Consider the following 11,930-nt stretch of genomic DNA (forward strand, 5'->3'; position numbering starts at 1 on the left):
CCACTCTGAACTGCTCAAATATACCCCTCCCTCCACACCTCCATGATTATGCTCATGTCTGCCCCCTGGTCTAGACAGTACTCTCTCTAAGGCAAATGCTTAACATCAGATCCTACTAAGGTTCAGCTTACAATATGATACTCCAAGGAGCCCTCTTTGACAACCTGACCACACAAAATCACACCTGCTCTTCTCTATCACATTCTTAGCATTTTGACTCTCTTTATAATAACACTGATTATAAATAATTATCTGTCTCCTTTATGCTGAAATCAAGACATGCATCTTTCACCATTGTATTGCTAGGGCCTAGTCTGCCTAGGACACTTGATAATTATTTACTCAATGAGCTATTTTTAAATTGCATGATTATGACTTATAAGAGCTGTAAGTTACATTAATTTTACCCTGAAAGAGTATATACTCTGATAATTTCCCAGTTAAAAATAAAAAAGAAGTCCTCTAACAGAAAGAGACAATTAAGAAGTCAAAATATCTAGCGGCATAAAATCTATAACACCATAACATACTGCTATTAGAAACAGAACCCAAGACAAAGATGAAAATGTCTGAAAGATCTGAAAGGAGACTTAGAATGTCATCTAGTTCAATTCCTGAAGAGGTACTAAAATCAGAGGCATATGCCATTGCTATAACATGCTCACTTTTACTAAAAAAAAAATACACGATTTCTTATTTTTAAATCCTAACTTACCAACAGGTCCATTCCAAGGAATATCTGATAATGAGAGGGCTACAGAAGCTTAAAAAAAAAGAGAGAAAAATAGGGACTGAAATTAAAATTTCATTGCTTTAAAAAAATCAACAGTGAAATTTTAATCTCTACTTTTATACTTACCACCATTAATTGCTAGGACATCAGGCTCATTAATACCATCTGCTGCTAACAGATTACACAGAACCTGATGTAAGGGAAAAAATTTAAAGCACTTAAAATAATCTGTTTGATTTGGAAGGATTATCATTTAGGTTAACATCCTGGCCTAACATACAAGAGCATTATATGGCTAAAAGGACATCTTAATTTTGCTATCATTTAACTAAATGCTTGACATTGGATAAATTATTTATACCTCAAAAGCTTCATCATCTTTAAAAGGGAAAAACAGGACAGTCATGGTAGTTCACGCCTATAATCCCAGCACTTCGGGAGGCTGAGGTGGGCAGATCACCTAAGTTTAGGAGTTTGAGACTAGTTTGATCAACATGGTGAAACCCTGTCTTTACTAAAAAGACAAAAATTAGCCATGTGTGGTAGCCCACACCCGTAGTCCTAGCTAACCAAGAGGCTGAGGCAGGAGAATCTCCTGAACCCAGGAGGCAGAGGTTGCAGTGAGCTGAGATCGCACCACTGCACTCCAGCCTGGGCAAGAGGGTAAGGCTCTGTCTTTAAATAAATGAGAAAAATAATGGCATCTTCCCAAAGGGTTCCTGTGAGAATTAGAGAAATACCATAAGTAAAGCATTTACGACAGTCCTCACATGTTGCAAGTATTCAGTAAATGTTAGCTATTTCTATCATATAAAAATATTTTCTGTTGGCCAGGTGCAGTGGCTCACGCCTTGTAATACCAACACTTTGGGAGGCCAGGGGGGCAGATCACAAGGTCAGGAGTTCAAAACCAGCCTGGCCAACATGGTGAGACCCTGTCTCTACTAAAAATACAAAATTAGCTGGGTGTGGTGGTGGGCACCTGTGATCCCAGCTACTCGGGAGGCTAAGGCAGGGAGAATCACTTGAACCCGGGAGGCAGAGGTTGCAGTGAGTCAAGATCACGCCATTGCAATCCAGCCTGAGCTACGGAGGAAGACTCCATCTCAAAAAAACAAAACAAAACAAAACAAAAAACACAAAAATTTGTTTATGAGCATAGATGAAACAAACTTTACAGTGCAATAATGTGCCCATGTCATGCACTTAAGAAAAAAACTTCCCTGACCAGGTGTGGTGGCTCATGCCTGTAATAACAGCACTTTGGGAGGTCTGAGGCAGGAGGATCGCTTGAGACCAGGAGTTTGAGACCAGCCTGGTTTACGTACTCTCTACAAAAAACAAAAACAAAAAAAACTTGGCTGGGTATGGTGGTTTGTGCCTGTAGTCCCAGCTACTCAGGAGGCTAAGGTGGGAGGATCATTTGGGCTCAGGAGTTTGAGGCTGCAATGAGCCATAATCATGCCAACTCTACTCCAGTCTAGGCAACAGAGGCCTTGACTCGAAAAAAACCAACAACAACAACAACAACAAAAACTTCCCTGAGGCTGAGGCTGTGATATTCTTGCAAAGGCATAATTGTCAGGTGTATTTATTTATTTTAAATGAATAAAATGGTTACTTAAGTATATGAGTCATTATCCTAAAAGAGAATACTGTTCAGAAAGTACTAACATACAATATAGGTTCAGAGGATCCAGCAATAAAATTAGGTTAATAAAAATTAGTTACATTGGTTGTCCTATACTATAACTAATATGACCTACAAGACCCAGCCTGATCTGGTCCCCACTCACTCTAGTCACACTGACCTTCTTTTTAAACTCACTAATTTCTTTCCTGCCTCTGGGCTTTCATGCTTCCTTGACACACCTTGGTTGGGTAACTCCTACCCATAATTCTGGTGTCAACTCAAATAGAAAAGTACTATATTTTTTAAAAAACTTAATGTAAAATATAATGTCATAAAAAATTCTTAAGTTCATTATAACGTTTAGTCTAGGAAGTATTATAGAGATTCATTAAGTAATTTTTGACTGATCTGGCAACTAAAAAACCTAAAGCAGAACCTACCTGTGTATCATAGAAGTAGCCAGCTGGAAAGAGAGGTCTAATTGAACGATCTGCCAAAAGAAAAAAAAAAAAGACGTTACACAGTACTGAAAGAGTTGCTTTACAGTTCAAAACTTTTGAACTAATATAGATAGCTGTTCAGTGTGTTTTCAAGAAAAGCCCCCCCGGACTGATTTACTAAGAGGGATACAGATAAATGTCAGTGCTTCCATTAATACATACCATTCCCTAACAATAAAACACAAACATGGAAGGAGCACATTAACTATAAAGATTGGGGAGCAACTTTTCATTCTGGTTCCATAGGCATCAGTTATATATGTAAGCAGAGCAGAAACTTCAGACCAATAGCACACCAAAAGAAAATGCTTCCTTGCTACTTTGTGTCTGAGGACTGTATATAAATATACATAAAATAGCAAGTTCTGGATAGAAGAGCTATAAATTACGTATGATTCCACCACACGTAGGGCTGTTAAAGACTTGAAAGATATGGACATTATTTCAGTAGCTGATGACTATAATGTTTAGGAATTACTATATTGAACATGAAAAAGGTACTGGAAATAGATTCAGCGGAGTAGAGGCATGGGCCATAAAGTTCATATGCTTGATAGAGAATTACTCATTTAGTCAACAAATATTTACTGAATGCCTATTCTGTGCTAAGCAGTATACCAGGTACTAGGGATTCAACAGTGAAGAAACAACATTTTTTTTCTCTCATAGAGTCCATATTTTAATAAGGGAATAGAGAGAGTGAATAATCTTAGGTGGTGTTAATGCTATGAAAGAAAACTTAAGACGTGTTCTAGAACACAGACAAAAAAGAAGAGATGCTAACATAGGTATATCAGAGATGAATGCCTCTATGTTAATATCTTACCTATTACTCGACTTGTAAGAATTTCTTTATCAGAAGTACCAATCTCTCTTCTCAGATAGTTAGTCGGAATTCTACCTGCTGCAGCAGCCTTTTGTCTGTAGTCAACCTGAAGCAGCAATAAAAACAAATTCATATAAATCTTTTTGCAGAAACAAACTATACTGTAAGAACTACTGTATGAATGCTAATTCTCCTAAGGTTGCTAACAACATAGTCTAGACTCAGAGTAGAGAATGTTATTTATTTAGCATTTTGTAACTCTTGGGGAAAGGAAAGTTAATAGAAATGTTTCTGCAAAGTGATTTAAAAAAACATTCAGGTGCAGTGGCGCATGCCTGTAATCCCAGCACTTTGGGAGGCCAAGGCAGGAGGATCACTTGAGGCCAGGAGTTTCAGACCTGCCTGGGTTAACATAGAAAAAAAAAAATTAGTTGGGCACATGGCCTGCGCCCATAGTCCTAGCTACTCAGAAGGTTGAGGTGGGAGGATCTCTTAAGCCTAGGAGTTTGAGGCTGTAGTGAGCTATGATCACACCACCTGGGTGACAGAGCAAGACCCTGTCTCTAAGAAAAAAAACAAAAGTCTTCTACTCAATAGTCGGAGCAGAAGAGTCACTATTTCCCACAGTTTCTCATTCTGATCAAGTCAAACATTGCTTTTTCTTGTTATCAACTCTGTTAAATGTGTACCCCCTGCTTTTCATAATAGAAGCTGTAAAATTCTAATGAGCTCATTACTAAACATATACAGTTGTCTCTTGGTATCCCTAGGGGAATTGGTTCTAGGACCTCTTGAGGATATCAAAATCCATGGATGCTCATATCCTTGATGTAAAACACCATAGTATTTGTTTATAACCTATATATATCCTCTCATATACTTTAAGTCATCTCTAGATTACATATAATCCTTAATGCAATGTAAATGCTATGTAAATAGTTTTTATACTATATTGTGTAGGGAATGACAAGAAAAAAAAGTCTGTACAATGTCAGTATAGATGCAATTTTTCCCCAATATTTTCGATCCATGGTTGGTTGAATCCATGGATGCAGAACCCGAGGATATGGAGGGCTGACTGTACTTGCAGAGTCATATTGAAGGGAAACTATGAAGGCAATGAATTCACTGCTTATTCAATGTCAAAGTACTCATGCACTTCCAGTCTTCTTGTCAACTTATGCACCTGGACATTCCAAATTCTAAAGTATGCTTAATACTAGTATTTGTTTATGAAGCAATCAGTTTATATTCTTTTAATGACTCAGTATCAAAAAACTAAAAAAATTCTCTGCTGTGCAAGTTTGTATTTCCCCCTCACTAGACACTGGACAAAAATATTATACATTCTACACTTACTTACACAATATTACAGTTCAGATAAACCAGCAAATACTTACCACCAAAGGCATAAACTGGGAAGGTGAAGGTTTTGTTTTACTGACCGCTGTGACCATTACTGCAGTGTCACCTGACTTAAATATAAATAAGAACAGTGGTAAGTTCCTTTGAAATCAGATATTAGCATCTAAGTAGAAACTGAATGAATCTTTATTTCAATTAAACACAAGAAAAATATGTAATTCTATGACATGATTATGAAATGAAAATAGTTATTTGCCAGTAGTCCAATCTTGATCTCTGAGCTTTTCAAAAGCTATGGAATCAAAAGAAGGAAAGGCTAACAGGTAATTTAGTCATATCCAATGAACTGAACAGTATATTCTACTTCTTATATGGCTATACATAATGAAAAATCCCCCAGTCATTACTATAGAAGAAAATACCAAAATCACTTTCTCTAGAAAAGCATAACAGAATTTACTAACAGCATAAAACAGAAGCCCAAGTTTGGAAAGGATGTTAAAGGTCACTTAATACATTCAGCCCTCTGGACTCTGATTGTGTGGAATGATTTTTACAATAGAAATGTAAGAGAATGTAGTAGTATTTGAATTAATTTCCAGTACCAAAATCCTAAGTAGTTACATGGTATTACAGTTGCATATTTAGTATGAGTCTCCATAACCATTTTTAAGATGAATTTTAAAAATCTGAACTTTTTACCTGTACTACAGCAGAGCCATCTGCAAATCTGGCCAGCTTTCCAGAGGATATTTCCAATTTCCTATTTAAAAATAAAAATGCAATACAAGAAGACTTAGGTTATCAGTACAAATTCAGCTTAGTATAATAAAGGATTCTAACGAAAGATTCTTACCAACTATCCCCCAGCAACAAACAAAAAGGGGCAGAATCTGTGATCATTATTAAAAGTAAAAGGGTAATTTAAGAGTGGCTTAAAGCAGAATACAGAAACCAAGACACAGGATTGATCTGAAAAGGAAAGTATTTTGGAGGTTCAGAAGTTAACTGCTTGCCTAAATGTTAATTCCCATTTACCATCTATTTTTTTTTGGGGGGGATGTTCATTTTGCCTTGTATCTTTTTTCTTTTCTTTTCTTTTTTTGAGAGAGAGTCTTACTCTGTTGCCCAGGCTGGAGTGCAATGGCACAATTACAATTCACTGTAACCTTGAACACCTAAGCTCAAGTGATCCTCCACCTCAGTTTCCTGAGAGGTTGGGACTACAGGTGCACACCATCACACTTGGCTAATTTTATTTTTTGTACAGATGGGATCTCACTATATTGTCTAAGTTAGTCTTGAACTCCAGTTTTTAAGCAATTCTCCTGCCTTGGCCTCCCAAAGTGTTGGGATTACAGGTGTGAGCCACTGTGTCTGGCTCCATTTACCATCTTAGTACAGTCTTTTATCATCTCTCACCTTGTTGACTACAGTAGCATTTTAACATACAAATAAGATCATTTCCCTACTTAAAAATGCTTTAGCCAGACATGTGTCTCACACCTGTAATACCAGCACTTTGAAAGGCTGAGACAGGCCAATCACCTGAGGTCAGGAGTACAAGACCAGCCTGACCAACATGATGAAACCCTGTCTCTACTAAAGATATCAAAATTAGCTGGACATGGTGGCATGTGTCTATAATCCCAGCTACTAGGGAGGCTGAGGCAAGAGAATTGCTTGAACCCAGGAGGGGGAGGTTACAGTGAGCCGAGATTGTGCCAGTGCACTCCAGCCTGAGTGACAGAGTAAGACTCCATAATCCAAAAAAAAAGCTTTAGAATTTCTCCCAGTGCTTTTAGGACAAAATACAAACTCCTAAATATTGCCTTCAAGGACCTTCATGTTCAACAAAGGGGAGAGAATAATTTTCAATTCAATGAAGAAAGAGTAGTCTTTTGACACAATCGTGGACAATTGGATGCAAAAAAAAAATGAATCTTCATAAATTAACTCAAAATAGGTCCTACACCCAAACGTAAGAGCTAAAACAGTAAAAGTCTTAGAAACAAAATGCAGGAGCAAATCTTCAGAGACTTGAGCCAAAGTCTTAAATATGACATCAAAAGCATAAATGACAAAAGAAAAAAATAGTTAAGGTAGATTTCATCAAAATCAAAAATTTTCATATTTCGAAGACTATTAAGACAGTAAAAGAAACACCATAGATAAGGAGAAAAATATTTGCAAACCATATTAACTGATAAGGGATTTGTATTAATATCTAGAATATTTAAAGAATGCTTACAATTCAACAATAAAGACAACAGAATTTTAAAATCTGGCAAAGGACTTGAACAGACATCTCTCCAAAGAAGATATACAAATGGCAAGTACATAAAAATATGCACAATGTCATTAGCTATCAGGGAAATGCAAATCAAAATCACAATGAGTACCACTTGACACCTGTTATAAATGTTCATTGTAGCATTATTCATAATAGCCCCCAAATGGAAACAACCCAAATGTCCATCAACTGATGAACAGAAAAGCTAAATGTGGCATAATCCATATGACAGATTATTATTCAGCTATAAAAAGGAACAAAGTACTAATACATGTTACAACATGGATAAACCCTGATAACATTATGTTAAGTGAAAGAAGGCAGTCACAAAAGACTATGTTTCCACGTAAGAAATGTTCATAATAGGCAAATCCACAGAGATGGAAAGTAGATTAGTGGTTGCCTGGGCTGGGAAGAAATGCTAAGTGACTACTACTAATGAGTTTCTTTTAAGGGTGATAGAAGTGTTCTAAAATTGATGGTGGTAATGGCTGCAAAGCTTTGAATATACTAATACTCACTGAACTGTACACATTATTTATCTGTATTTATTTATTTTGAGATAGGGTCTTACTCTGTTGCCCAGGCTGGAGTGCAGTGGTGCCATGACGGCTCACTGCAGCTTTGACCTCCCAAGTTCAAGTGATCTTCCCACCTCAGCCTCCCGAGTAGCTTGGAGTATAGGTGTGCAACACCACACCGGACTAATTTCTAAATTTTTTGTAGAGAAGAGATCTCACTATGTTACCCAGGCTGGTCTCAAACTCCTAGACTCAAGCAATCCTCCTGCCTTGGCCTCCTAAAGTGCTAGGATTACAGACATGAGTCACTGCCCTGGAAGAGTTGTATACTTTAAATGAACTGTATGTATGGTATGTGAATTATATCTTAATAAAGTTGTCTTACATACATGAAATAGGCAGAACTATTAGCCTGATTCCCCAGTTTCAGCAGAGAATGCAAGAAGAGGTTACTGAAGTCTTGAAACAGACCAGCAAAACTTGTCAAAGAGCTCAAGATACATCAAAAGGTGTTTTGAGATGAAACCAAGTCAGTTATCCCTGAAGATATGGAGGAAGAGGCTCTGTCACATGAACTCAGCTTCAGGAACATTCTATCATAGTCTGGTGCTGAAAATGCACAAACTAAACACAAGCATGCAGAGTCCAAATGCCCTGCCCCAAATAAGATTTTTCTGTCCTTTGTATACCAAAGAGACAAAGGAACAACACTTAATATTTCCAACTGTTAAATACCTTTGCCAGAATCCTGAGTTAAGAAAAGCATATTATGGGCCGGGCATGGTGGCTCATGCCTGTAATCCCAGCACTTTGGGAGACCCAGGCGGGTGGATCACCTGAGGTCAAGAGTTCGAGACCAACCTGACCAACATGGAGAAACCCCATCTCTATTAAAAAAAGAAAGAAAGAAAGAAAGAAAACTATATTTACCTATTCAGTTAGACTCATTTTGTTAAGTTTGAAAGTCAGAACAAAATATGTACATTTAAAATATGTATGTTAACAAATACAATGATTTTGCAGTATCGAATTCTTGACTCTGAAATATTAGTTTGTTTTTTTTTTTTAAATCAGGAAATTTTTGAGAAATTCTAATTGGGTTTCTACTTATTCAACACAGATGTTATAATGATGAAAGACTACAATAAAATGGGTCTCCTCTGACTGATGGGAAGAGGAGTCTGGTGCTGAAGTAATAGGTGGAGTAGATGGAAGGAATGAGATACACAGAACCAGTCATACTGTGTAGTATCACACAGACCTGCAACAACTTATAGCTGAAATCAGTATTAAGTAATGTTTTCATGTGGCAAATGTAAATTTGGCATCTTGAAATTTTGTTTAACCCTGATTAAGATACTACTAGTACTTCTCAAAACCTACCAGGGACTGGCATTCCATCTACCAATGTGAATTCTGAATACCTAAGTGATTTCTGTGAAGGGAAGTGGAGGATCTTTAATTGGATCAAAGCAGGCCCAAAACACAGGGAAGAAGAGCTGTGAAAGCTACAGTTCTATTCTACTAATGGAGCTACTGTCTTAGCATTTTGCCCACAGTGGTATACTCTGTTGAATATCCTCAGTGATTTGATGCATAGTAGATTCTCAGTAAAAGCTTGCTGAAATGAAAATTAAACACCTGCCTCAAAGGTTACTGTGAGCATTAAATATACTATTTGAAAAACACCTACAAAGTTATATAATCTTCCAGAATGTAGTAAAAAACATATATGGTAACAAATATAATGTGCCTGGTACATAGCAGTCATTCAATAAATATTGCCAATGGCAAACAAGACAAAAATGAAAGAATTTATCCAGCAGGTATGCTATTTATGAATCTAGTTATTTCAACACATGACATGGGTTTAAAAAGAACTACCTATAAAAGAGGTACAGGTTGATTAATAAAGGAAAGAGTCAAAGTAGATTATTTATGGAAAACATGGAATAGGAGCTACATCTTGTTTTAAGTATCTAGCGCCTATCTCACAGTAGGTGACTGTTGAATGAAATGTTCTGGGCATTTCATCAAAGAATGTGCAGTCCTTGAAGAATGGAAGAGATGCCCTCTTCCTTAAAAAAATCAGAATTATTGAATGCTGGGAGTGGATTGAGCCTTAGAGATAACCTAGTCTAGGGGCGACCAAACTACAGCTAATAGCTTTTTTCTGTAGAGCTCTTCGACTCTAAATGTTTTTTAAAAATATATATATTTCTTTTCTTTCTTTTTTCTTTTTTGAGACAGAGTTTCACTCTTGTCGCCCAGGCTGGAGTGCAATGGCACAATCTTGGCTCACTGCAACCTCTGCCTCCTGAGATCAAGCGATTCTCCTGCCTCAGTGGCCCAAGTAGCTAGGATTACAGGTGCCTGCCACCATGCCCAGCTAATTTTTGTATTTGTAGTAAAGACGGGGTTTCACCATATTGGCCAGGCTGGACTTGAACTCCTGACAGGTGATCCACCTGCCTCGGCCTCCCAAAGTGCTGGGATTACAGACAGGTGTGAGCCACCGTGTCCGGCCATTTTAAAAAATATTTCTAAAGAGTTTGAAAACACATACAGTGTGTACGTCAAAAAGCTTAATATGTATATTATCTAGTCCTTTATAGAAAAAATTTGCAGAGCCTTGATGGAATCCAGTCTTCACATTTTGCGCAAGAAAATAGTGAAGTAACTTGTTTAACGTCAATTACTTATCCAAAGTTAGGGTGGAAGACCTGGATTCAAAACCAGATTTTTTTTTCTTTTTGTATGAACTGGGTCAAAATTTTTTCAAAATACACATAAAAAATTTAGATATATGAGGTTTGCATTAGCAATTCCATTTATTCTAAAAACGATTAAAGCATAGTTTTTTTTTTTTAAACGGTTTTGTAAAAAAAAGTACGGGCTTTGTAAACAAGAATCAGAACTTCGAAAACCACCTAGTCCCATAATACTAACGTTTTAATTGACTTTAGAAAGTTATCTAACCTTTTTTGAGCCTCTGTAGTCTTTACTGTAACATGAGGGTAATAGTACCTTTACTACAGGTTTAAAAAGATTGGGAGGATCATATAACTGGCGTTCAAAAAAACTGACGTTTCCTTTACCTCCTAACCGAGGGTCATAGTGGCCACACTTTAGGCAATCAATTAGATTGGATGATGTGATACATCCACGTCAACTCGTTATCCCGAGGTGGAATGTGTGGTCTCCGAAAGTAAAGAGTTCGGAAGTCAGGCGGACGGACAGAATCGGACGGAGCAAAGAAGCCCGGCACACAGCAACAGGAAGGTTGGAAAAGCGAAGGGCACGAGACAGTGCGGGAAGGAGGGTCCGAGGAGACACACTCCAAATCCGGAAACGGAAATTTGGAATTCAGGTTTAGGGTAAAGAGAGATTAAATAGACCTGGGACACCGGGTTCCTACAGTTGGAGATGAATACACTCAGGCTGGCTGGACAGGACGCCTTATGACAATCCAAGGAACGCACGCCACTCCTTACCTGGTGCCTAAGTCCACAGCCACAGCTCGAGACCCTGCGCTGCCCCACAGTGCTCGCACTTGCAACTGGTTGAGTGCCCGATTCCCCGCTAGCAGACGGAAGGGGCCATCGCTCAGCGGCCGGAGCCGGAGGCACGAACAGCAGCGTCTGCAGGCCGCCATGACACCCGGCACGAGTTCAACCCGGGCTGTGTCCTGATTGGCTCAGTCCGACCGTGGGGCGGAGCCTGATGCGTTTTCGTTTCCGCGGTGCCTGAGGGACACTGGGGTAGCGGAAACCTTGGCCACCTTCTACGAAGACTAGAGAGGGTCAAACCTATCAGAACGCAATTATGTTGTAAACGATCTTTGTATTTATCTGCCAATGAAAGGCAATTAGATAATGTTTTTTTGTGTGTGCTATCGTAATTTAAAGGAAAAGTCCTAGAATAATGTAAATGTTTAATAAGCAGAGTAAATTTATATTTATTTATTTATTTTATTTATTTATTTATTTATTTATTTATTTATTGCATTTTAGGTTGTGGGGTACATGTGAATAACATGCAAGGTTGTTGCACAGGTGC

The 11,930-nt window shown here is 37.9% G+C and overlaps 1 protein-coding gene across 2 annotated transcripts in view; it reads right to left on the reverse strand.

The window, feature by feature from the left end:
• PNPT1 (polyribonucleotide nucleotidyltransferase 1) overlaps positions 1-11,528 on the reverse strand; it is a 50,386-nt gene extending 38,858 nt beyond the window's left edge. The window contains exons 1-7 of one of the 2 annotated variants that reach the window (XM_012477257.3): positions 11,366-11,528; positions 5,760-5,820; positions 5,093-5,167; positions 3,693-3,798; positions 2,807-2,856; positions 860-923; positions 716-763 (exon numbers count right to left, since the gene is read on the reverse strand). In XM_012477257.3, the coding sequence (XP_012332680.2) occupies positions 716-763; positions 860-923; positions 2,807-2,856; positions 3,693-3,798; positions 5,093-5,167; positions 5,760-5,820; positions 11,366-11,526 (565 nt within the window). In that variant the 5' untranslated portion in view covers positions 11,527-11,528. Of the gene's footprint in view, positions 1-715; positions 764-859; positions 924-2,806; positions 2,857-3,692; positions 3,799-5,092; positions 5,168-5,759; positions 5,821-11,365 lie in introns of those variants that run through there. The other variant, XM_064364128.1, reaches the window with a different exon arrangement.
• Positions 11,529-11,930: the final 402 nt, after the last annotated feature.

The sequence above is a fragment of the Aotus nancymaae genome, unplaced genomic scaffold (assembly GCF_030222135.1).
Source record: "Aotus nancymaae isolate 86718 unplaced genomic scaffold, 86718_ANA_hifiasm-v0.15.2.pri h1tg000057l, whole genome shotgun sequence".
NCBI lineage: Eukaryota > Metazoa > Chordata > Mammalia > Primates > Aotidae > Aotus > Aotus nancymaae.